Source organism: Mauremys mutica, chromosome 24, assembly GCF_020497125.1.
Source record: "Mauremys mutica isolate MM-2020 ecotype Southern chromosome 24, ASM2049712v1, whole genome shotgun sequence".
NCBI classification, from domain to species: domain Eukaryota; kingdom Metazoa; phylum Chordata; order Testudines; family Geoemydidae; genus Mauremys; species Mauremys mutica.
The window spans coordinates 2,176,066-2,202,490 of NC_059095.1; the positions used below are offsets into that span (position 1 = coordinate 2,176,066).

General features: G+C 56.5%; 1 protein-coding gene across 4 annotated transcripts in view; it reads right to left on the reverse strand.

Moving 5' to 3' along the window:
- HOMER3 (homer scaffold protein 3) overlaps window positions 1-26,425 on the reverse strand; it is a 33,328-nt gene that overhangs the window by 4,329 nt on the left and 2,574 nt on the right. The window contains exons 1-9 of one of the 4 annotated variants that reach the window (XM_044998741.1): window positions 18,952-19,241; window positions 17,221-17,337; window positions 15,201-15,357; window positions 14,442-14,573; window positions 13,108-13,215; window positions 8,261-8,382; window positions 6,351-6,507; window positions 2,852-2,962; window positions 1,027-1,107 (exon numbers count right to left, since the gene is read on the reverse strand). In XM_044998741.1, the coding sequence (XP_044854676.1) occupies window positions 1,027-1,107; window positions 2,852-2,962; window positions 6,351-6,507; window positions 8,261-8,382; window positions 13,108-13,215; window positions 14,442-14,573; window positions 15,201-15,357; window positions 17,221-17,234 (882 nt within the window). In that variant the 5' untranslated portion in view covers window positions 17,235-17,337; window positions 18,952-19,241. Of the gene's footprint in view, window positions 1-1,026; window positions 1,108-2,851; window positions 2,963-6,350; window positions 6,508-8,260; window positions 8,383-13,107; window positions 13,216-14,441; window positions 14,574-15,200; window positions 15,358-17,220; window positions 17,338-18,885; window positions 19,242-26,425 lie in introns of those variants that run through there. The other 3 variants (XM_044998740.1, XM_044998739.1, XM_044998742.1) reach the window with 3 other exon arrangements.

Below are 26,425 nucleotides of genomic sequence, written 5' to 3' on the forward strand. Positions count from 1 at the left end.
GAGTCTGGGAGCTCAGCACATGCCAGCCGTCTAATCGCACTAGCCTCTGGAGATGCAATGCCAGAGCTGTCCACAGGCCCAGCAGAAACTCTCCTCTCCTGGCCTCTGTCCAGCCTCGGAGCTGCAGGCCTAGGATAAGACCATGTAGGTCTCTCTCCACCCCACACCCAGCACCCGGTCGCTGAGCAGGAAGATGCTTGTCCCATAAAACCGGAGTCCTGTGCTGTGAGCAGAGCCCGTATCAGAGCCCCAGCCCCAGCTGGCCCTGACGGGAACAAGCAGGCAGCCCTCTGAGAGCCTGGATAAATGGAATGAGAGATGCCATCTGCGTCCTGCCGTGGGGTACAGAGCAGCTTGCATCCCTCCTTGCCTGCCTTCCCCTGTGAACCTGCTGGAGTCAGCGCTCCACCCCTGAGGGGGTCAGCTGGCAAGAGATTCTGCAGCTCCCCTTCCTGCAGGCTGGACGCATCCTCTGCCCAGAACGGGGCCCAGCCAGTGAGCAGAGTGCCTGGCCTCCCGGGGCTGCCAGGGGATGGAGGGTTCCAAGGCACCGCCCTGCCCTAGCTGCATGTCCAGCAGGACGCATCAGGCTCTGGGGGAAGTGTGATACGCAGAGAGGGTTCGTTATCTGTTCAGCGCACGTTGGGTGCTGGGTGCGACAGCCTTTCTGTGGGGTGTGGGAGGGAGCGGAGAAGGAAGCACATCCCAGTCCTGTCGCCCAGCAGCACCCCAGGAACACACAGGATGGGGTCCCCTTGCTGGCTGTGGCCGGGGAAATCATTCCCTATCAGCAGCTCTGCAGAGAGAGGAAAAGGGGACCCAGCCTAGTTGGGCTGGAAGCAGAGTGAGAACCCCAGACCTGCCCCCTCTCACGGGCACAGGGGAGAGGGGTGTAGCTGGGACGGGGGTGCTGGCCGTCCCCCAGTCTTCAATGATGTGTCAAGATGGATCTGTCTCGACAGCGCAGTGCTGTCCCCAGACCTGCCATTCTCTACGGGGTCTCCCCAGCGACCTCCCCTCTGTCACCTGCAGCTTCTGCAGCATTTCCTCGCGCTCCCCCTCCGCCTCCCACTGGCCACTCTTCTGGCTCTTCAGCTGCTGAATTTCCTGAATCACGGAAAGGAAAATGATCAGTGCCCAGGCCAGTCCCATGCTCCCCGGGCCATCGCTCCTCATGCAGCCTCAGCGGCCACAGGCCGTGCCAAGCCAGGAGACCGATGCCACGTTGTGCTTTGCCAACACCCCATCACAGAGGATACACGTACGCAGCCCCCTCAATCCTCCCCTGACTATGGCCAAACCCAGCCCCCCTGGCTCCAGGCCCTCCACCCCCTTTCTCCTCCTGGCTCAGCCCCCACTGCTCGTCTGACCACCCACCCAGGGCATGTCCACACTGCAGCGGGGGGGAGCAGACTCACATCCGCGGGGCTCAAACTGGCCCACTAGAAATCCCAGTGCGGACGGTGCAGCTGGGGCTGGAGTATGAGCTGCCACCCAGCTGCACTGTCCACACTGGAGCCCTGCCAGGGCAAGTCTGTCTCCCGAAGTTGGAGGTGTAGATGCACCCACAGTGTCCTACTCCAGTGCTCACATCCAGGCCTTGCTGTGCTGCCTGCTCCTGACCCTGCCTATTGCCCACCCTTTCCTCCGGCCCCGCTAGCCCAGGAGTCTTAGGTCTTAACAAAACAAAGAGCAGATTAACCGCCCCCGTCCCCGCCCTCTGCTTGCACACCACCTTCTCCTGCGTCCTCTGGGTCGTCTCGGCTCCAGGGCAGGGCCTCCCTGCGCACCCCTCACCCCACGGCCTTTCCCCTCTCCCCTCGGCAGGCGTCGGGGGCAGACGGAGCTCTCGCTCCAGACACACACTGAATGATCTGCAGAACAAACTCCCACCCCCACCCCTTGCCAAGAGCATCCCCCGGCGCTGCCACCCACCCGCTTGGCACAGCTAGGGAAGAAGGTGCAAAGGAACAAATCCCAGAGACTCTCTCCACATCTCCCCTCCCCCAGCCCCTATAATTAAAGCTCTGCTTTCAATCATTAATGTACATGCTGTGAAAGCAAGAGGCAATAACTAGGCCAGAGGTTAAACGGAGCTGCAGAGCATGTGGGGCAGGCTGTGCCATCTGCAGCTGAACCAGCTACACCAGAGGCTGTCATGGGGGGGTGAGGTCTGATGCCCTGGCCTGGGATCAGGAGCCTCTACATGGGGACCCTCAGGCTTCACACCTATTCAGCCTCAATTCTCTTTTGTGAGCAGGTCAGGAGACCACCTGGGGCCCCTCCAATGCTGACCCGTGACCCTCTTCTCCTTGGGACACCGCCCTCCCCTACGCAGGGGCTTTTCACACCGCTCTGCACAGAGGAGGCAGAACCTGCTTCAGGAAGTGTCTTGGGGCGCTGGGCCCCCGGCCGACATCTGCTCCCCTGGCTAACCAGCAACGTGTAGCCCCAGCAGCCGCTACGTTCGCTGGAGAAAGCTAGAGCAATGGCTCAAAGCCGACAGGGAGTGGGGAAAATGGCAGGGGTTTGCTAAAGGGCAGGAAACCGTCCACGTGATGGAGGCTGGGGCCGTCCCAGTAAGATATGGCCCAGTGCCACAGAACAAAGCGTTCTCACGGCTCCATGCTCTCCTCCCTGGGCCCGGGACAGAACTCGCTCTGAGAGCGGCGGGGGCAGACCAGTGGGGTCCCGCAGGCCAGGGAGCGGGGGAGATAGAGGGTAGCGTCGTGGGGTGTGGCGACAACAGCCCAAGATTCACTCATATTTTGGGCGTCTCCTAGCCGCCTCCCTTGGGGCACCGCGGTCGTTCAGCCGCTGCTCCGAGCCTCGTCTGCTCCACGGCTGTTACCTCGTCTTTCGCCTTGATCAGCAGCTCCAGCTCCTCCAGCGTCTGGTTCAGCTCCTCCTTGCTGCCCTCGCTGGAGGAATCGTGGGCTTTCTGCAGCTCCAGTTCAGCCACCTACATGGATATGCCGGGAGAAGGGAATCGGGTCACGGTGCCGCCTGCCTGCCGGAGCCGGGCGCCTGCCGGAGCTGGGCGCACAGGCCTGGGGATGCAGCTAAGGGGCTGGCCAGGGGCTTCAGCGCTGAGGCAGGTCAAGACAAACCTTCCAGCTGCTGGGCAAGGTGATTATTCCTGCCCAGGAGCCCCCAGACCCTAGTGGCTTCTAACTAGAACATGCCCACCCCACAATCGCAGACTCTGCTCCTTGGCGCGTCTGGCAGCACCGCCCTAAAGCGCTCCTGGCTGGACTGGGGGGATAGTTAAAGGGGAAGGATCTTTCCCACTGTCCCTCTCCACTCCACGTGTAAACATGGGCTGGGAAAGCAGGGAAACTCCACCTCAGCGCCCACCACTAACAAGGTATCTGAGGCTTCAGTTCTCCATGACCTGGCCCCTCACTCGCTAGCGCTGCTACCAGCCCTTGTCCAGAGCTGGCCCCCACATCTCTACGGGAGTTCGGAGTGCCTGTCACCTGGGTATCTAGCCTCTGTAGATCAAAGGCTTCCACGAGCCCCCAACACCACAGCCGCGCAGTAGGGAACATGGTGCGGCAGCCATGTCGGGCCTGCCCCCCCCGGTGGAGAGCTGTGCTGGGCGTGAAAGAGTCTCTTGCAGCTCTGCTGTGCTGGGACGTTAGCAAATGGCAGCAGGGACCCAAGGGTCAGGAACACGTGACAGTCCCTAACCGGGCAAAACTCAGCCATGAAATCGTCCCCTCCCCCACGCAGATACTCATTGCCTCTTCCCCTGACGTACCCCTCTCCTCTTCCTCCAAGGGTCCCTCTGCTCCTCCTCCAAACTCCAAGTCCAACCAGGTACCGCTCCCTCCCTCCTCAGACTCTCCCCTCCCCCAGACTCAGAGCCTCTCTGGCAGCCCTTCAGCCCATGCCCAGTGACCAGAATCCTCAGTCTCACTTTGCACAGAAGCAGGATCTTGTCCAGTGGCTCCCGCTGGGCTGACCCTGAACAAAGATTCCCTCCCTCCCCTCGGTGCAGATCCCACACTCCAGCGAACGTCAGAACCACGCTCCCCCCTTCCCCTGCAGTCTCACGCTTCCAGCAAAGCTGAGCCAGCTGAGATCAGCCGCACGGCCCTGAGGGGTGTGCAGAGGGCCAGGTTCTGCTCTCAGTCCTGCCTCTGCGGAGCCAGAGGCCCTGCTGCCGTCAGTGGAGTTACCACAGATTTACACCAGCCTGAACACGGGGGAGGGCTTGGCCCAGGCGCTCTCCGTTTCTGAAAAATGCTGCACAGAAGCTTAAATAATTCATCGGCAGAGGATTTGCTTTGAAAAGTTCATCCCAGGACCCACACCTAGGCTGGAAACCCTCAGCCTTGGCTGCACCGAGCGCCGCTGGTGCACTTTCAAGAGGGGAGCTCTAGGATAGGCGTGTGCAGTGGGATACAGCAGGCTACGTGGCCTAGGCTGGGCCTGCAGTGGGCTTAGCTTGACGCTGGTGATCATGAGCTGCCAGATTCCCAGGATCGCTGCCGTCATGATCCCCAGAGGCCTGGTCCCTGGAGGCCACCCCGGGCCCCATGACGGGTGCGCCTTGCAGTGAGTCAGCAGATGCTCTGGTTTATTAATGGGCAACTCTCTGGATGCTCTTGACTCTTGATCTTTTCCCCGGTTCTTCCAAGTCACCGTTTATGGGGTCAGCCAGTCTCATTAGACCCACGACCATCTCTTTCGACTGGGAGAACATTGAACAACTGGGGGATGGGGGAGGGATCGGCAGCCCTTGGTTTAACCCCATAGGCAGTGGCAGGTGACGCAAGCTTCCCCCTCCCACCACCTGTGCGTGCACACACCCGCCACACGTCCCAGCCACGCCTCGCCGGGCGCCCTCTAGGGGCGAGAGGGAAGTTCGTTCTTTGTGGCTTATTCAGTCCTTGGCATCTCTGCTGAGAGTTAGCGTCAGGCCTGGTGACTATCTGTGGGATGCTCACTGGGTATTGGGCAGGAAACCACCAATGCATCACCTAAAGCAGGGGTGGGCAACCTTTCAGAAGTGCTGTGCCGAGTCTTCATTTATTCACTCTAATTTAAGGCCTCCCGTGCCAGTAATACATTTTAATGTTTTTAGACGTTCTCTTTCTATAAGTCTATAATATATAACTAAACTATTGTTGTATGTAAGTAAATAATGTTTTAAAAATGTTTAAGAAGCTTAATTTAAAATTAAATTAAAATGCAGAGCCCCCCGGACTAGTGGCCAGGACCCGGGCAGTGTGAGTGCCCCTGGAAATCAGCTCGCGTGCTGTAGGTTGCCTACCCCTGACCTAAAGGGACTAGCAAACAGCCCTACCTCGCATGGGAACAACTGCTGCTTCCTACAGACCTGCATGTAACTCAGACCACTGGCCTAGAGGCGAAAAGGCTCCACGACCCCTTTGCAAGGGCTCTGTAGCCCCTTCCCAACCAAATCCTGCAAGGACTCTGCAGCTCCTCTCCCCAGCGAGCCTGGCCCTGCGACTGGCACTCCTCCGCCTTGCCGCAGCACAGCTGATCCGGGATCTCTCCCCCACTAGGTAGGTCAAAAGCCCCTATTGTTCCACCAAAGGCTGCATACAAGGGCCTGTTTGTCAGGGATCACACTGCCGCTGTTCTGCTCGGAGCTAATTTTAGCAGCGTGAGTGTCTTTCACCCCGTCTGTTGCCAGGCCAGACGGCTGCCCAGGTGCCCAGCGCAGGGGCAGGAGGTGAATGCGAAGGGGAGCACAGCCCTCCCTCACCACGGGTAGCAGCTGGGGAACCTCAGGCAGCAGGAGCGAGGGAGAAACACTCCCACATGCTCCCCTCCCGACCCCCGCCCGGCTGTACCAGCCATCCTGCAGGAGGGGAGGGCAGGGGAGCAGGACCTGCTGTCACTCAGCAGCAATGTCTCTGGCTCTTTAATAAATGCTGTCCAGAGGCAACGTGTGGGGGGGCATGCGGGGGTCACATCCCCCCCCCAGAGTCGCTGCTTGGCTTGTACTGAGCATGCTCAGTAACATCTGTTGGAGCCGCCGCCCTCACTCAGCCCCCCGAGTCTGATGCGAGGGTCTGTCCTGCTGGGCCCTGAGGAAGGGGGCTGAGGTTTGGGGGGTGGAAATGGGGATCTAACTCTCTGTAGCCCTCACCTACCACCAGCAAACAGGAGGCAGGAGAGCAGGCTAAGTGGCCCAATGGTCTGATCCATTATGGCAACAGCCACATCCCGCTGACGCCCAGGTAGCACCTTTCATCCGCACCTGATCTCCCACTGGCACCCAGCGGGGCTGAAGGCAGCATGTGGCCCACAAGCTGTGGGGGCCATGCAGATCTGAGACCAGGGTGCCCCCTTGCCCCATTCCTTGTGCTCACCCGCAGCCGCAGCGTCTCCGTCTCCTCCTGGTACGCGGCCAGCTGCTTCTTCCACTGCTCCACGCTGGCGTTGGCCTCCTGCAGGGCAGCCACCAGCTTGTTGTTGTTGTCCTGGAGGGTGAAGAATTCAGCTTCCCACTGGACCTCGGGCACTGAGCTGCAGGAGGGGGCATGGAACCACAAGCCGGGAGTGAGAGGGAGGGAGAAAGGGTCTCTGCTTCCCCGGGGCTGTCTCAGCAGAGAGGCCTCCCTTCCCACACTGGGCAGCTTCCCGAAGAGCCAATTCCCAATGCCGACATGTCCCGATCAGAGCCAGTCCTGAGGGACGGGACCTCAGGCCGCCGTGATCCGCTGCAGAACATCCAGGAGGGAAGGAGCCTGGTCGAGGCTGTCATGGAAGCCATGGCTTCACCACTGAGCAACAGTGATTCCAGCACAAGACAAACACTGCAAGCTCCCGTCAGAAGCGCAGGCCTGTCCTCCACCCGGCAGGACGTGGCCTCCTCCTGAGCAAACTGCTGCCCTGCCTAACTGTCCTCTCCTCTTGACGTTCCGCCAGGGACGTGCCATTGAATGTGGCTGGGGAGAAGCCTCCCTCGCCAGCAATGGCTGGGTTAAATGACCTGTAAGTCTTGTCTTTAATCTCTATGGCAGGGCTTTGACCTACAGGACCCCCAGGCCTTCTCCCCGATCCATGGGTCAGTGCTGACCACACACTCCCAGAAAGCAGAAGGGATGGGGCTGCTACACCCGCCCAGGCTGCTTTCAGCCTGGCCTCGACCTCAGTCCCCAAATCTAGACACTTGTGCCAGGCCTGAGCCTGTGTCTGTTTCCTGCCATTGCCATGTTTGGCTTTGGGAATTGTGGGGGCGGGCGGGACAGGGGATGAGCGACCATCCCCATGGCTCCACCCGTAGCAGAGGAGCAGCTGATGGGATGCCTCGGCTGCCCGGGAGCAACAGGCTTGCATGGCACTGGAGCTGGGGACATCCCACTGCCAGATTAGCAGCCATGGCGAGGAGGCTGAGCTGCCAGGAAGGGGCTTTGCAGCCTGGAGCTTGGAACCCACCCAGCCGCTCAGGCTCTGAGTTTCCGTTGCAGTAAAGTGACTAAATGGAACCAAACTAAACCCCAGAGGATTTTTTGGGGGGTCAAATGACACTTAGCTTCAAACACACCCTAACATGCAACACTGTCATTACTCCCCACCCCCACCCCAGGCAGTCCCAGGGCAGAATCCAGCCTAAAGACTTTACAGGAGAAAGGGACAGGATCCCTAGCGGAATTACCACCAGCGCAGCCCTGGGCCAGCTAGACAGGTGTGAACATCTTCTGACGCCTCGGACCAATGACTCACTGTGCCCACAAGCTGCTTGGCCAACATGCTTCGCCCCTGAGCTGCAGGGATCCCCTGGTGGGGGAATGGGGAGGGATGTATTTCCCCATGGCCTGGATGGGGGCTCCAACTGCCAGAAGCTGGGCCTGGACGATGGGTCACCAGATAATTGCCCTGTTCTGTCCATTCCCTCTGAAGCACCTGGCACCAGCCACTGTCAGAAGACAGGATACTGGGCTAGATGGACCATGGGTCTGACCCAGCCTGGCTGTTCTTATGTCCTCATGTAAGGCAGCAGTGGGTTTTGAGAGGCAGCATGCAGCCAAAAGGAAAACAACAGAAAAGGGTCCTGCCCCCGAGCACTAGCTCGAGATGGTGGTGGGTCCTGGGGTTTATACCCTGCCCTGAGTCTGTGGGAGCAACAATGTTAGCTGGGGACCAGGGCAACGGGAAGAGTTAATTCCCCCCTGGATGGGAGATGCTGGGATCCCCCTTCCTCACTGGGGACTGGACCTGAGAGTGCCCTGAACAGCTGGGCTGGGACCTGAAAGCCCCAGCTAGGCCCATGCCTCACCCTTCGGAGAGCATCTTCTTCAGCCGCTCCTTCTCCGTTGTTATCTCGACGTCGGCGCTCTGGCTCCGGAACAGCTTATCGTCTCCCGGCCCATTGGAGCTGATGACGGTGCTTGGCAGCACCTGCAGGGGGGTTACCACACGTCAGGCAGGTCTGGGACATGTGGTCACCCAGCATCTCTGCCAGTCCCCGGGGTCTTACATAGGGTGACTCATTAGAAGAGCTCAGGTGTGGGGCCCCATGGGTCAGCGCTCTGCACTGCCGTCGGGTGACCCCAGGTTCTATTCAGCTCCTGGGGGGAAAGGGGGAGATGGAGCATCTCATATCACAAGCAGCAACCCCCTGTGGCCTGCCTAGACATGACATCAACAGGCGCTGAATGCAGAGATCCCATCTCAGCTCCAGGAAGGCTGCCAAAGGCTGCAGGGCTTTAGACTGTGGAGGTTAACGTGGGGGAATCTCCAGAATGGGATGCTGGAGGGGCTGGAACAGGACTGGGGAGGGGTGTGTGCTTCCTTCCCACCTGGTCTCTTTGTTAGATTGACACCAGCACTGACGCCCAAGACACCAAAGGATGGGCAAAGGATTTGACCAGGCAGACACACAAACTAGGACTGAAGAAGGGAGGGATGGACAGATAGATGGATGGACGGATGGACAGATGGAGGAATGGAGGGATGACAGAGGCACAGCTTTGTTTTCAGATTAATAAGCTCCTCTCTACACTGGTTAGTGGCTCCCCCCTTCACCGCCCCAGCCCGTGGTGACTGCCTTGTGCCTCTGGCAGCCGTCCTAGCACAAAAATCTCTGTGCTGGTGGGCTCAGAGTCCAGCTGCTCCGTGATGAGTTCACCAGATGTTCCTCCCTCTTTATGTGCATTTTTTTAAGGTGATAAGTTCTTTGGCCCCAAACTTGCCCTTGGTAAATGCCGATGGGGTCCTGGCAGCTAACCTGACCCCCTGAAGGCCATGCACGAGGTGCTGAATCACTTAACAGTGAATGACTTCAGGGGTTCAGGCCTTGCTGCCCCACCACAGTGGCCCCTTTGCCATCAGACGAGTCTTTGCCTTGTTCTCCGGGTGGCTCCAAGACATAGTGACCTATAAACCTGCCAGGGAGATGCAGATTGTGGATCCTGCAGGGGCCTGTGGCTAGTGTCTGCCCTGCTGGGTAGGACGCCTGAGTTCAGCTGCCCAGTCTAGTTTCTGCTCCTTGGGTTAGCAGGTGAGCAGTGAGCTCGGACAAGAAGGGAGCCCCTGAAGCCCGAAGATGGAGAAGGCAGGAGCCACTTTTACAGCAGTAGCACCCGCCAGGCGTTAGACACTTTCCGAACACAAGGGAGATGCAGCCCCCGCCCCAAAGCGCACACCCTGCTCCATGGCACTGTCACTCCCTGCTTGCATCAGGACAGAATACCAACGGGATTTATCAAAAGATCCTTCCAGATTGTTATCTGGGGAGAACAGACACCACAGAGCAGGGATGTATATGCAGATGGCACAAGCAGATTCTATCCCCTGCAGCCACCTGAGAGCCCCCAGCTCCTCGCACGTCTGCTGACAGCAGGGAAGAAACTAGGCACAGAAGTTCCAAACTGATCTACAAAAAGACAGCTTGAGTGCTAGACATCAGAGCCCCCCAGACTGGGACTGGCCGAGCCTTCTCCCTCCAGTCCTGGGACCAGTGGAGTCCTCCAGGGTTTCTAGATGGCCCACAAACACCCAGCCACCTGATCTCAGTGACTTTCCAGGGTAAGGACAACCACCTGGCCTAGGAATCTGCTGATGCCTGTAAGTGAGCAAGACGGGGCCATGAGCTATGCTGAGAGTCAGAGTGTGGAGAGGCCTGAAGAGAAAGGCGCTGACCGGGAAAGGGCGACTAGGAATGTCATGGATCCCACGAAAGCTTATGCTCAAATAAATCTGTTAGTCTCTAAGGTGCCACAAGGACTCCTGTTCTTTTTATGGATCCCAAAGTGCTTTATAAACACACACCCCTGCCTGCCCCACCCCCTTACCTCATTTTACAGATGGGGAAACCGAGGCAGGGAAAGGGGAAGAGTCTGGTTCCAACAGAGTGAATGGGAGCTGAGGGTGCTCAGCACCTCGGGACATTTTCAGAACTGCCCCCTGCTTTTAGGGGCCTCGCACTGTTGGAGGCCCAACTCGACACCTTGGGTCTGCAGAGGCAGGCAGTGATGGACGGGTAAGTGGCCCCTGAGAGGAGGGCTGCTGCAAAGTGAGAATCACAGCTCTGGAGGTCTCAAGCTTAAGGATGCGGGAGCTGAGGGACACGCAGGGAATCAGGGAGGCCTGATCAATTGGTTATTTACGGACGAGGCTCACGGGTGAAGCCCTGCTAATGGACAGACCCAAAAACGGCAGGCGGCAAGAGGGCGTCTGAGGGTGTTTGTACAGGCTGGCAGTGGTGTGCAGGATGGGGTGCGTGAGGCCAGCGGAGGGGTGTGCGGGACAGTGTGTGTGTGCTGGCTGGTGGTGGCAAGGGCGTGTGTCCGTACAAGCAAGCAGCAAGGTGTATGGGATGGTGTGTACAGGCACGCAGTGAGAAGTATGGAAAGGGGGGGGGTGTATGCCTGCAGGTTGGTGGGGTTTGGGAGGAGCAGTGCAAGTGTGCGCATACAGACTAGCAACAGGGGCGGGGGTCTACAGACAGGCAGCAGGGTCGTTATGGGCTGTGTGTGTAGATGGATCTCTCTCGCTGTACTGCAGCTGCTGCTCCAGGCGAGGCTACGCCCTGACAAGGGGTGCAAACCCAAAGGCTGTGCTGCAAGCAGTCGCCCCGGGAGTGAGCAAGCGATGCTGCCGGGGGCGGGATATTAATCTCTGACATGGGAGCTGGAGTATCAGTCACCTGCTGTGGAAATGTACCATTTCCAGAGCAGCATTAGCTAAGCTGACAGGGCATTGCATCTCTCAGACTGCAGCGCCCAGCACATTCCCAGGCCCGGGCCTGCCGAGTGCCTCCCAGCACCAGACCCAGACAGAGGAGGGCAGCCTGAGTCTCCTCCCCAGCTGTACACTGATGTAGCGTCTCTGAAGTCGATTGCGCTGGCGTGAGAGGGGAATGAGGCCCCGTGTCGTCTCCAGAGGAGGTTTTACTGAGCACGGGAGGCTGAGTGACCTGTAGGGGCGACGTGCACTCGGCAGCAAGAGATGGGGTTTCAAGCCCCAAAGAGCCAGCCGCACTCCCCGAAGGAGCAGAGCCGGGGAGAGCTGTGTGTAGCTCCCTGGATGGAAGGGCAGGGTGCCCGGATCTCAGGCGATGACGCTAAGCACTACAAGGGCGGAGCTGGGAATTAGACATGCAAGGCGTTGCAGAGGAGAGAGCAGCCCACCTTTCTGTGTCTGGGGAGGGGGAGCTAATTCTCCCCACCTGCCTGCTCCATCCAGTCCAGTATCACGCCTCCTCCAGCAGCAGTCAATCTCGGATGGTGCAGAGGAAGGTGACCTTGCCCACAATGCACCTGGCCATTTGACACAACTTCCCCCACCCAGACACTGGTATCATGGCCTTGAGCATGCCATGAGCACACGGAGGCAGTAGACAAGGCTGCCAGTGAGTTGTGTGCCGTAACAATGGTGGCCCTGACCTGGTGCTCTGAACGAGGCTGGCGGGGAAGGCTGCCCACTGTCTCTGCCTCCTCCCTCCCACGTACAGAAGGGGCAGAGAAATGAGAAGGAAGCATAAAGGGCCGATGCCTCATCCCACACGCCCCCCTGCCCAGCACCCCCCTGCACCCCCCCCCCCTTCAGAGCAGTAGCCAATATGGTCAGGCTGCCTCAGTCCAGTTTTAGTGCTGCTGAGTTGAATAGGCAGCAGGGCAGGAGAGATGCTGACACCTTCTCCTGAGCTGCATTTACACTGAGCAGTTCTGAACTAGCAGCTGCTTTAAGCGCTGTGCTGGGAGCCTGCACCGAGGTGCTGGAAGTCTTCTGTCCCCCGTACACGCAGGCACATTCTACCTGGTGCGCAGGGCACGTCCCATGACTGACAGATCCCAGACTAGCCCCTGGAGCTCTCACACGATTACCCATCGCTTTGTGGGCACTGGCTCTGCTCTCTATTCCCTTCCCCGTTTCCCATCCCTTAGGGGGAGACAATGGGAGTCAAGTTGGAGAGATGTCTCCCTTTGCTCCACCATGTACGGCATTTCCAGTCTCCACAGAGCCTCCTCCTCCTCCTCTTTTTCCTGCAGGCCAAGGTGCTGTTCGCACTGCCTCCTCCTCCTCTGCTGCCGCTCCATCTGTACTCAGCCCAGAGAACGCAGTGTCCTCATCCCCCAGCTCCCCTCCTGTTGCCAGGAGATCAGGGGAATGCAGAGCCACCTCTGGGATGCACCCGCAGGGTGCACAGCTCCTAAAGAGCTGCTGTGGGGAGAAGAGGGGCAGAATGCACCACGGCCCGTCCTCTCTCCTCCATCTGGCAGGCACTGGAGGCTAGTTTAGGGAGACAGGTCATGCTTTCAACATGCCACCAGGGATAGCTGGGCGCGGCTTGGTCTCCAGGGGAGAGAGAAGTGGAGGGGCTGGCTACAGGCTACCCCACTCCATCAGCACTACCTTAATGAAACGTTCCCAGTGGAGCCCTGGCACGGGCGATTCTCCACAGACACGGGAGGCCTTTTGGAGATGCACGTGAGTGACAGGGATTGGAATTGCTAAAACCGGTTGGCTCAGTGCCTGGTGCCTCCCATGGGGATTTGCATTCAGGGCCCTTCCTGCTGGCAGCTGGTGCTCTGGGGAAAGTGATGGGCTCTGCCCCTGTTGCCAGAGGAATGGGATGGTGACCATTTCCCCTAGCAACCCCACCTCAGCTGCCAAAGTTACCTGGTGAGACGTGATGTTCAGGGCTGGATTGGTCAGCTCCGTTTTATCCTGCGATTTTTCTCTTGCCAAACGGGCTGCTTCTTTCACCTCCTGGAACTTCTCCGCAAACTAGGGGAACAGGGGGAGAGATGGGGAGAGGGTCACTCTACGGTCTTACAGAAACGTCTGACAAGTGAGAACTGCTGCTAGGGTTTACTTCCTTCCTCCCGTCGCTATTTCTCCCTCTCTCTGCCTCTTTCCAGGGACCTGGCATGTAATTTGCTTCCGCCCCAAGCCATCAGTAATGTCCAGAGAATGGCCCCACCCCACCCCAAACCAGGACCAAGAGTCCGTGCTGGCTTTTCCACTGAGCTCAGTGCCTGCTGGGACGGGGCGTGGGGAGTCGAGTCCTTGGTGTGGGGGTGCCCATGCTGTACAGGTGTGTTCAATAACGCTGTCAGAAGTGGCTACGTGCAATCCGTAGACATTCCCGAGCTTGCTTTGATCCAGCCAGCGCCAGTAACAACAGCGGCAAAGCTGCAGTGGGATGGCCAAGCTCAGGGGGGCTGGAACAATGTGTATAGTGGGGGTGCTGAGAGCCCCAGACCCAAACTGTAAACCCTGGATAGAATGGAAATCACTTCAAGCCAGGGGGTGCTGCAGCACCCCCAGCCTAGTTCCAGCCCCTATGGGCAAGGTGCGTGAGTACAGACCGGGCCTTGAGAAGGGCTGTACAGAGTCACTGCTATTGTCACTTGAGCCGGACAGAGCAAAGCTAGCTCCGGTGTGCCGGCACATGCTGCCAGGGCCGCCCAGAGGATTCAGGGGGCCTGGGGCAAAGCAATTTCGGGGGCCCCTTCCATAAAAATAAGTTGCAATACTCTAGAATACTAGATTCTCATGGGGGCCCCTAGGGGCCCGGGGCAAATTGCCCCACTCGCCCCCCCCCCCCCCCGCCCCGGCCAGCCCTGCATGTTGCAGTGCTCCTCTGACTGCAGTGTAGACAGACCCTTACGTACTCAGGCAGGTCCTCAAGGGTACTGAAATCAGTGAAAGTTAGGAGCCTAAATACCTGTGAGGACCTCTGGGTCCTAGCAGCCTACGTCGCTTTTTAAAATGTCACTTCAGGCGCTTGTGAAAATGTGACCCTGATGTTCATTCTGTCCCCCACATATCTTAGGGCTTCCCGGCCCCACACCGCACCAGATCAGACTGTATCTGATTCTGTCCCCAGCCCCTTCCTCCTCAGAGCATGGACACCTGAGCTGATCCTGCCTTTGGCATGCCTGGTGGATTAGATTATGTAGCGATTCCTGCCCCTGCCATCAGCCTGCCATCAGCCCCTGCAACATTACCTGGGAGAGGTGCTGCTCGGAAGCAAAGCCCAGCCCGTATACGGTGTTGGCTCGGCTGTCCGCCCATTGTCCGAACTTCTGGGAGGTTTTTGTGAAGGTCATGTTGGGGGTGATGGTGCTGTTGATGATGGCCTATGGGGGAAAGGAACAGGGACCCTCAGTCCAAGTGGAATTGCTGTAGTCTGCACGATGGATTGTGCTCTCCACAGCGTGGGAGGACTCAGGGAATTCCCTCACATTTGTCATTCACCAGTCATGGTGCTATAGAGGAGCCTTTTACCTCTAGGACACCAGCCCAAGTTACCAGTGAGCAAAAGTCATTCCAGTCGGACAGGCCATGTGACATGAATGGGTCCTATGTCTAGGGCCTGCCACAAAACCCACCCCCACAACTGGCATCAGCAGAGAGGCCAAGAGTCAGAAGGACCAGAGGAGCCCTCAGAGGCCACGAGGGGTCCCCCCAGCACAAGGCCAGGCTCGCCGGTGGGAGGAAATGGCTCCCTGTGCTGGGCATGCTCTGTGCATAGGGCTACCAGTCGCAGCACTGTCTTTCCACCAGCACTAAATTCACCTTGGATATTAAATACGTCAGTGTGAAGACACTGGCTGTAACACTTTCCATGCCTGGTTGTGGAGATGCCCAAGCACTCCATTCTGAGGGCTGCCCAGCATGGTGTCTGAGGGAAGCAGGAAGCACTCAGTGATCACGGCCAGAGGGATGCTTGCTGGCAAGCTGCCTGGTCTGCGTGGGGCCCTCACCTTGGTGCCGCCCACGCTGATGATCCGGTACACGTTGCGCGTGGCATCGTAGAAGTAGGAGACGGTCAGGGCATGTTTGCTGGCAGGGATCCAGTTCCGCTTCGTGGCCGGGTCGATCTGAAAAACGTGGGCCCGAGTGCTGAAGATCGGCTGCTCCCTGGAACAGAACGAACAGAACTGTCAAGGCAGCGGGGGGTGCTGAGCGCAGTCTGGGAAGTGAGCCGGCTTCCTGGCATCTGCATCGCGTGCCGCAGAGCACATGGCATTTCTGCTAGTTCTCTCCTCTCCAGGGACACAAGGTGCTGAGCACCCCCAGCTCCCGCTGAGCCAGCACCTCTGGGGAGCACATCCTGAACAAGCACCCTCCAGCCCAGTGTGGCTCAGCTGAAGGAGAGGCAGTTCTTCACCCCCTGGCTTGGAAGGGCTCTAGCATCCCCCACTCACCACGGTCACCCCTGATTCCTAGGGGCTCCCACTCCAGGCTTCTTCCTCTTTGGGATTCTTTGTGCTTCTCCAGAGGAAGAGGGCCTGAGACCCAGACTTTCCCTGATGCTCTTAGCTCGGACTCATGAACCTCTGGGGACCATCAGCTGATGCCAGTGAGAAGAAAACTAAAGGCCCTGTAGCCCTTTTTGCCATCTCCTTCACCCCTTCCTTCAGCCATGGCAGCCAGCAGCACGATGGTAGCAGATTTCTCTGTACCCTGCAGAGCCCCCCCAGCTAAGTTTACTAGGGCTGTGCCCTGCCACCTCCCGGCCTCTCCCCACCCTCCAGCTAGTCACAAGATCAGTCACATCAGCAATAACCCAGGGCAGGCCTCAGGGTCCGTGTGTCACACACGCACGCGTAGGACACCAGGTTCTCACGCTGGGGCCCCTGCAGCACGGTCTGCCAGGGGGAGTTATGCTAAGCTGGGGTGGGCACATGATTTGAACGTAGTGCACCTCGCACCATAGCAGCTAGTTCGGGGTGGGGCTGAGCATACGGCCCTGCCACTGCACTAACTCTCCTTCCTGCAGGGTCTGGGACTTGGCGCTCCTGAAGAGGGTATAGGATGGAGATGGGGTTGGGGATTTGAGCACAGAAAGTGCCTCCCCTTCAACATGTCTCTTCCTCCCAAGGCTCATGCGCAGGCCACGCACCCTGCAGCAAAGGTCACATCATGGGATTAAAGGCAGGTCACGTAAGAATGAAACAAACACTTCACCACAGCCAGAGCATGGAATCAGCTGCTGCAAGAGGCTGGCGAGCCACAAGCCAGGGCTGGATTTTATGACCAGTAATATACAAGCTGAACTCAGATCTCAGGCTTCAGGACATGACTTGAGCATGGCAGAAGGACATTTGTCTCCGTCAGGCAATAGCCCAGGTGCATTAGGGCTTGAGTTCTTTTTCGGCGTTCCTTTCAGACCTCAGGCACCAGCCATTGAAGGCAGGAGCCTGAGCGGGTGAACTTGAATTCAAGCTGATACATCCTACACGCCAAGGCATGAAAACAGCTGCTGCGGCCCAGATACGACCCCTGTAACCCACAAACTTACTTTCCTGCCCCCAGCTCAAGACCTCACTGTTGCAGTGAGCCAGCCAGCCTGCCCTTCCAGCCAGAAAAGGCCAAGCCCACCACTGTCGCTGAGGCTTGAGAGTGGGGTACGCTGCTGCCCTTACTCCCCAGCTGAAGCTCTTCTCCTGTTGCCCAACCCTGGACTCAGATCCCTTGCACAGCAGCACATCACGCTGAGCCGGGGATCCCAGGCTGCTCCTTCCAAAGGGAGCTTTGGGATTTCCCTCTGGTCAGTTCGCCCAGCCCTCCCCTGGTGTATTTTCCTAATGAGTCTCGAAGTCCCTGGTCTCCTCTAACACATAGTGCATTTTATACACAGCGCATGTGCGGGGGTGGGGGACCTAAGTCCTGCCTTACCACTCTGAGGCACAATTTCCAGCGGGTGGGAAACTAACAGTCCTATCCATTGATCCCAGACCCCAGGGCAAGGGGCAGCCAGAGATAAAGGGAGCTTGTTACCTAGTTGTTGACATTGGTTAGTAACGGCTGGACAGACTATTAGGTAGTGAAGTTAGTTTGCATCAGTCTTCCAGCAGCTTCCTAGATCTTGGTTTGGCCTCCTCAGTGATTCATTTCCTGGCAATGGAAAAGTCAGTCATTATTTGTCACCCAGCACAGAGAGCGCCTAGTCAGGCAGCATTTAGGAGGCTCCCTTGGTCCCAGTCTCTCCGAGTCTGTAATTTGTAATGAGTTCTCGTCACCGGACACACAGTCCGGCTCGCAGGGGAAGCCACGGAACTCAGAGTAACCGCCCCTGTGCCGGCAGCAGGAGCACAGGGGCTGCTCTGGCTAGAGTCGCTCTGCTATTTTTATGTAGCAAAATGCTCTGGCTAGAGTCACTTCCCCGTTGATTTTGGTTTCACATCCTCTGGCAATGAGTGCCGGGGACAAACTGGAGTGAAAAGGTTGAATTGGTTCCACTGATGTGTCCGTAATTTCGCCGGCTCTGAAACAGGGTTTGGTCACTTTTAATGGTACTGACTGCCAAGAGGTACCCTTCCCCTCCTCACACCCTCAGTAAGGCTGCGATCCAAATGGAAACTCTCCCACTGACTTCAGTGGGTTTTAGATTAAGCCCAGATCCACACCAGATATCCCTGCACAGTGACTGCCTCCCCAGAGAGAGAACGCTGCAGTAGCTGGGTGGCCGTGAGCTAGAACTGGCTACATGCGCCTCCCCCAGGGTGCAACTGACATCATGGCCCTCTTCAGAGCAGAGCTCAAGTCAGCAGGCCCCAAGGCTGTGAGGAACCTTAGTCATCGCTTTCTGCAGCTTTTCAGATCGGATGGAACACGGGAGATGTTTATTGTTGCTAATTTTTGTCAATTAGAAGCAGGAACAAACAACCCCCTGGTGCCTGTGGGGTTATCGTCTGCAGCACTTGGTGTGCCACAAAGCACAGACAGCAAAGGAGCCAGCTCACGAACCACCACCCTGGGGGGAACCCCTCTACAGGGCAGAAGGGAGGCCAGTTCCCTGGGGTGTTCAGTCCTCAGGCTCTCTGCTGAGGCTGCCCAGGGGGCGGGGGTCGATTACTGCTGGCTTTTACTGACTGAAAACTACCAAAAATCTTTGTATTGCTTGCTCCAAGATGGGCAAGACTCAAGGGACAATAAGATTGGCTGCTGCTGGTGTAATTGTGAGACAATAACTGCACAGGCCAGCACTACTTCGCCTCCTGCAGATCCCAAGGAAAGGGGAAGAAAACGGCAGGGGAATGCCGTGTAGGTAACAGAATGGACCAGTTCCAGTGCGCTGGCCATTTCACACCTTTCCTTTGCACTGGCTTCCCCAGGCAGCCTCCCCCTCAGTACACTGCTCCAGTCCTGCATGTTCTGCACTGGAAGAGGCACTGCACAGGTGCCATGCTGTGGAGGGGCAGTCTGGGACTTCCTGCTCATGGCTGCTGCCTGAGCTCCACTGATGTGCCAGCTGATGCCATAAGCTACCAGACTTCGTACTAACAAGGAAAGTTGTCTGTCCCTCCAGGCAACACAGGCCCAAGCCTCACCGACTCCCCAAACCGGACGGGTACTAATGACCTCTGATGCGCCCCATTTGAACAGGTGACAAGTTGGCTGCTCCTGCAGCATAGCAGGGGCTGCACCTCAAGGCACATTTACCTGCATCAAGGCAGTTTCCGAGGGGCTGAGGAAGCAGAACATGCAGAATCCAGGAAGCTGTCTTACCACCTGGCTCCTCTCACTGAAGCTGGGAACAGCAGCCTTACACTTGCAGGTCCATTTGGGATGTGGTGGCTAAAGCACAGGGCTGTATGCCAGGGCTCCTCAGTTCTATTCCTGACTGTGTGGCCGTGGGTCCAGTCCCTACGCCTTTGTGTGCCTCAGTTTCCCCATCTGCAAAATGAGGTTAAAAACACAGTCCTATCTCCTGGGGAGGCTCCAGTCACTCATGCACCTTCAGGCCATCAGCTGGAAAGTGCTAATGAAGGGGAAAGGGTTGTGTGCGTTGCATTCTGGGATATCAGGGACACTGCCATTCTTCTTCTCCCGCAAGAAAACAAAACTAACTTGCACACTGCACGACAGTGGTAATATTTGGAATCTTCTCCCTCTCCAGCACTCAGACTTTCCTCCACCCCTGTTAATAGGAGCCTGCTTCCTGGAATGGGGGAGCCAGTGTAATGGGCCAGGATGCTGCTTCCTACCCCTAAGTGCCCAAGCTACGAATGAGCCACGATGCCTCTCTGGCCCATGGACAGTGCTCTAGGAAGTGGCTGCTTGGGCTTTGATTTCAAAGCTCACACAGTTGCCTCCAGCTCTTCTAGTTCTCTATAGTTCATGCTCCAGTACAGTGCAGAGCCCAAGGCCAGGGCGAGCTTCGTGCTCAGTTTGGGAGAATTACAGAAATGCTTTGGTTAGTACGTCTCTCTCATCAGCAGCACTTCCCGTGCCGCAGGCCCTGCTCCTGGTGCTGGAGTTGTTGGGGGAGGGGGCTTCTCTTCACCCCAGCAAATAAGCGGGTGGAGAAATTCATTGTGGAGGACTCCGGCTGGTGGATGAGACCGGCCTCTCGGGTTTTGCTTTTTTGTTCAACAAGACCAAAGCAAGAGCTGAGAAACAAAAGCCTTCCCAGGGTCTGAGCGACAGAACGAAGCAGGGAGAAACAAATGACAGAAAGAAAGAGAGGAAGGAAACAGACTCAGCAGGAAACTGAAAGGGAGAGAAGACGAAAGAGGAATAGGAACTGAAAACATACCAATGAGAGACACCAGCTCTGGGGAGGTCTTGGTGAAACAGCCAGTGACCTGAGGGCGAACCCTCCACGGGCCACCCAACAGTGACTTAGGAAGGGTTAGGTGGAGATCATGTGTCATTTTTTCTGCAACTAAGTACCACCACGCTGCCTGGCACAAGTCAGCACAGCTGACAATGTCTGCTCAGGAGAAGCCCAGACAGGAATAGCAAGGAGGGGGGAGGCTGAGAGGCACTGGTAGGGCTATGCCTGAGAACCCAGAACTGGAATAGCAGGGGGGCTGCAGTTTAGGGCTGCGGGGCAGGACTGCCCTGCACCTGTCTGCACTCTGCTCTCCTCTGGCCAATGCCATCGATCTCTCCTTTCCACGAGCACCACAAACCATTTAAAAATAGCCTCCAAAGTGCCTAGGATTGGAATGGTCAGGTTGCCTGTTGCCCCACCCCCATTTTACATGGCTATACCTGGATGTCACACACATCAGTAAATGCTGACAGTCCCTTTCAGCTTGGCAGCGGAGCGGACTTGTGTAAATAAAGTCACCCACACCTCCTCCGCTCCCCCCAGGGCCGACCCCTTGCTGATCGTTAAGAGAGAAGCAAAGTTAAAGGACAAAGATCTGGCTCAGACTGAGACCGATCAGTGAGTGCCTGATGATGGCAACTGGAAAGGATCCAGGCCCCTTTGTGCTGGTTTTGGCCCCAGCCTGAGGGGGAAGGGGAGAACTTACTTGTTAAATGTCCCACTGTTAGTTTAAGATGAGCTGCTGTCTGATGAATGTGTTCTACCGTCTTGGCTGCAGGGAATCGAACCAGCCACCCTCCTGGGCAGAAAAAGAGGTGGTCTAACTAATCTAGTGATTTCTAGTGTGCCCATCACCATGGAATCAAGGCACCTCACACAAGAATTGCAGCATCACGGTGCTGTCTTAAGGCAGTGTTGTTTTCTCCTCTTGCAATGAGATCTTGTCCTGAGGGAGATGCCTCCAGGAGGAAAAATGCACTCACTGAGATTGACTGTCTGGTGTTGGGAGGAGACTGGCGATTGGGCAAGGAGATATGGACCCATTCACCTCTGAGTCATAAGAACCGCCACACTGGGTCAGACTAAAGGTCCATCTAGCCCAGTGTCCTGTCTTCCGACAGTGGCCAATGCCAGGTGCCCCAGAGGGGATGAATGGAACAGGTAAACATCAAGTGATCCATTCCCTGTCGCTCATTCCCAGAGTCAGTCACTGATTTGAACCTAGGCCTGGCTTAGTCGTCCCACCAAAAGGCAGTTTATATGAAACTGTTTGCTGGCCTTATTTCTAGCTAGGTTCTTATATGGCTGCCATCACCTCAGTGTCCGAGTTCATTTCCTGACTGATTGGTGCCCACATCACAAACACCAGAGCAGCTAATCATTGGTGTGTCGCCTTTGCTGGTGGTCTTGACAGAGGAGCTAAGAGCTGAATGGGCCAAGAGACTGAATTCCCTCCAGCCCCTAGAGGTGAGCCCTTCCACGTCAGGACACAGGGTACAGTGCAGGCCGCATGCCCAGATGTCTGCCATCCCAGGGACAAGGAGACAACATGGATTTCTAGTATCACAGGGGTAGCCGTGTTAGTCTGGATCTGTAAAAAGCAACAGAGTCCTGTGGCACCTTATAGACTAACAGACGTATTGGAGCATAAGCTTTTGTGGGTGAATACCCACTTCGTCAGGCGCACCTGACGAAGTGGGTATTCACCCACGAAAGCTCCTGCTCCAATACGTTTGTTAGTCTATAAGCTGCCACAGGACTCTGTCGCTTTTTATTGATTTCTAGGACTCCCGATCCAGCACTTTCACCAGTGCTGCATTTACTGAACAAGACAAAACCTGGAGAGGGTTAAAAGCCAATGCCCACCCCTCTATCCTCTAATAATCACGGCATGACTGAGCCCTGAGTGAAAGCTGGGTGTCCGGTCCATCCAGGACAACGCGCTCCCCCTCTCCTTTGGCAGCTTCTCCTACAGGCCCATTCGGAAGGGGTATCTTTTTAAATAGCCCTGACCCAGTCCATTCAGAGAATGCAACTGAAAGACCCCCACATGCTGGAAAAGGAGAACCCAACTCCCAGTGAGGGCCCCACAAAGAGAGGCTGCAGCTGCTCCTTCTTAGGAGACAGCACAGATCAATAGGATGAACCTACTGAGCAGAGGGATCAAATCAAATCCCAGTCAGACCCCATGTGGTTTAAGTAGTGTATGCACACATGAATCCCTATCTCCAGAGGCCCCTCATTTCCTTTCCTCCTCCCTCTACCCCGCCCCCCAGCGCACACCCACAGAGAAATATCTGACTTGCGCCCCTCCTGAGCCTGCCCCAGGAAAGTCTGCGTGAACGCGTCTGTAATGCATGCACTGGTACGGATCTATAGAAACACACGCATCACAAATGCAGGCCTGGCAGGCTACAGCAAGGCAACATTCACACTGTAACCGAGGAGCCTGGCACAGCCACTGGAGAGCTCAGCTCTTGAGCCTGTTCCTGATTCAGAGCCCATCATTCATCTTCACCGGCCCAAGGGATTGTTTGAGTGAGCATTCACACACACCTTCACACACTTCCAGCATGCAGCAAGGAACCAAAGGCTGCGGTTGCCTTTAATCAGAGCAGCTCACAGTGGTCACTCATTAATCCTCATTATTAGAGCTACTCAGCTGTTTTACAGGTGTGGAAACTGAGACACAGGGGGGCAGGGACTTGCCCCAGGACATAGGAGTCAGTGGCAGGGCTGGGATTAGAATTTACTCCCTTTCTAAGCACTAACAACATTTGCTAGCACCTCTTTCCAAGATGATGATGGTGCAAAATCCTACAAAAGAAGCGTTTTCCCATAGTCAGGAATAAATCATGTCAGATAAAGCCCGTTCAGTAGCATTTATCTCTGGAGCTGAGTTTTTACAGGGCAGTAGCATCTCCAGTGCTTCTCACTGGTCATTCTCTCTGTTCTTTCTCTTTTGACACAATCCCTGCTGCCTAGCAGGGTCTAGGGTGACCAGACAGCAAATGTGAAAAATTGGGACGAGGGTGGGGGATAATAGGAGCCTATATAAGAAAAAGACCCAAAAATCGGAACTGTCTCTATAAAATCGGGACATCTGGTCACCCTAGCAGGGTCCTAGCACTGCCTGAGCCCTTGGGGAAAGGCTCTTTCTTCAGTCACTGCTCTGCTCTCTCAGGAGTGCAATCCAGTGCAGTGCAGTGCAGGCAGCAGCAATCTGGGAAATTCCTGCCTGACATTTCCAAGATCTCTTCAACTCCTCCCGCAGCTGTGGATTCCTAACCACAAGGGCATGTGTTAAAATGCAGCCTCCTGCCAAGGCTCATGGGGTGGGGACTGGGGTGGAGATAGGGAGGCAGGCTCTTATTGGTTGCTTTAGATCCTCTATTGCATCCAACGGGTTTCTCTGGTGGGTGGGAACAAGAGGAGGGTGCAGAGAGCGGTTCCTCCTGTCTACTACAAAGCTGCCTTTGGCTCAAGCTCTCTTCTTGCTATTTCACTCCCTTCCATCTTTCTCCCTGTCCTTTCCCTGACTGTTGCACACTCCAGGGGAAGTTTTCCCCTTGGAGGTTCTTTCGTTCTTTGCCATCAGTCCTGGCCCAGCAATCCTGCCTGCCAGCCTGTGGCGTGCACGCTTGGTTCATTGACTCGCTTATCATGTCCTGGTCACCTGCCCAGCCCCCTGCCCTGAATGAGTGGAGAGCAGACATGTGTTTAATCTTTGCACTGGTGATGGTCCTTAACACGGCTGCTCCTTCAAGAGAAGCTGGTGCTTAGTGCCCCGGCTTAGTGGGGAGGGGCGGTTCTGCCCAAGATACAATTGTTAACTATGATTTTTAAGAGGCAGATTTGCTCTGGCAGGTCTCGGAGTGAGATTTCTGCTCTGGGGTACTCCAGCGCAAGCCTGCGGGATTTAGAATGAGGCATTTTACCACCAGGGCAGCAGCTGGAAACTGCTGGTGCAAAATTAGGCTGGTGGGGCTCCGCCCAGTTCCCATTGAAAAGGGGGGTCCCCATATGCATCCAGTAACAGGCCCCCTCATTGGCCAGCAGCAGCAGAGATGGGGGGATGGGCCCGGGAGAATGAGATGCCCATCTTGCTGAGCCATGCCCATAAATGTGATGGTGCATGCAGGAAGCTTGCCCCCACCGCCGAAGCAAGGCCTGTTTGAGGAATCCACACTGCAAGGCTCCTGAATTACCTGCCAGGGCACGGCAGCTTGTCCTTCCTTAGATGCTGATGGTGTAACATTTAGCCCAGACCCGGGCAGCACATGGGCCTCATGGCAGCCAAAGCACAACACACCTTGCGGCAGGCCCAAAAGGATCAGATCAGCAGAATTATCTGCCCTGATAAACCATACTTGCGCAGCAGCCCCCGGGCCGGGGGGCAGGGAAGGGCTCTGGGTTTGTGGCTCCAGCTGCCGATTTCTAGAGCATGTTCCACCTGGGCTGCAGGGTATTTTCATAGCACAGAGAGTAGGATCACTGCAAGAAACTCGTCTTTACATCATGCCCTGCAGGTTGCCAGACCTGGGCTCTGCTGGCTGCCAAAGTGAGCAAGCCCAAAGGCAAAGGCCCCCAGGAGAGAAAGCCATGGAGTGATTAAACTCAGGTTCAGAGAGCACCAAAGGTTTCCCAGCCGTTGTGGTAAGGTACGAGAGAGACAGGACTCCCGAGTTGGGCCTCAGCTCAGACCTATGCAGAGACGTGTTCATGCCAGCCTGCAGAAGGTGTAGGTATGTTCTGCACTCACTGGAGCACCCAGGTGGACATCAGAAGTAGCTCTAAGGGGGATGAGACTCGTGGGTTTAGACGCCCCATCTCCTCCCCCTATGGATGGGCTCTGTTCTACAAGATTCCATTTTAAAGCCATCCCCATTAATTACTCACATGCTCATTTCATATCCAACCCGTCCTTTCCCTCCTCCAGCCCTGGCTCTGGTTTCTGGGTGGAGCAGCTCATAGGGGAGCAGAGGGGGCCAGGGAAGAGCTCCGTTCTGGAGTTCAGCCCACTGTCCTGCTGAGTCAGCTAAGAGATTGTGCTGGAGGCAGCAGGGACAGGGCCCTCATCCAGTGCTTAGTTTGTAATGAAAGAGGTGCTGGGGCTCAAGCAATGTTTTTATTTTCATAACCGATGCAGCAAGCCCAGAGGTGCCAGGGCCATGAACTGCCGAGCCCAGAGGTGCCGGGGCTCAGTCCTGGCAAGCCTGCTGGCGCAAATTAAGCACTGCTCTCCCCTCTATCAGCTCTCAGAACCAGAGGTCTCAATGAGGGGAAAGATTCCTAGACTTTAAAGTCAGAAGGCACCATCATGATCATCTAGTCTGACCTCCTGCACTTTGCAGGCCACAGACAGCAGGTCTGTTCCATATGACGTTTTTTCCTGGGGGAGGACGGGATTCTGGTGTGTGTCAGACAGACCGAGCCCTGGATCTCAGAACTGCAATGTGGGGCATGTGGACTGATTCCTCCTTTCCTTCTCTCCCTCCCCCAAAATGCCCTTTTCAGTGCCTTGACTTTTCTTCCCGATGTAGTCTGAAACCCTGCTGACTTTACTGTGCCATTGCTTGGGGCAGAGCAGGGGAGAGCCTACAGGATCCCCCGCACCTTTCCCCCACTCCATTCCTCCCATCCTTCTAGACAGGAAAAGCTGAACGTGGCTCCCCCCCAGAGCCCATCAAAGCTACTCCTAGGTTAGCCGGGGGGCGAGTGAAAAGGACGTAGACTGATAACCACCCATGGCGCTCCTTCTCCCCATGGCTCAGGCAGCTGCCTCTAAGGGCCTGACTGCTCTAGCCACTAGATCACACGTCCTTCCTGATCTGGGAATACAATCCAGGAGTCCTGACTTTCAGCCCCTGGCTTTAACCACTAGAGATAGTGCCTCTTCCCTTCAGGCTCTCAAGCCCTCTTAGCTGCAGCTTGCTTCCGTTCCACACTGCACACCACTGCTTTGTGGGAACGCAGTGGTGGGAAGCACCACGGGCTGCTTCCCCCTCTGCAGAATTAGCCAGGAGAGCTCAGTACGAAGAATGAAAAGCGGCTCCCTCCCAGCCTGTTTGTAGATAAAAGGCGCCTGAGGAATCCTGGCTGAATATGCTCCAGTGGGATTAGCCTGGGGAACACAATGCCAAGCATGCAAGTTCAGGCACGGGGAAGGGGACCAGGGACACTTATAGGCCCAGCACATTGTTAAGCATTTCTTCTACCAGAATCCTGTCCCCACCGGGGGCGCGTCCTGAGCAGGGATGACCTGCTGCTGCTGGGTGCCCAGTGTACTTGGCACAGTTACCACGCTGTGCCCCACTGTTTCCAAGGTCTCTTGGCTCCTCCTTTGCCACACACAAACCAAGGGGCTTATATGCACAGCAATCCACATCCTCCATTGGAATGGGTCCTAAGTGTATCTAAGTA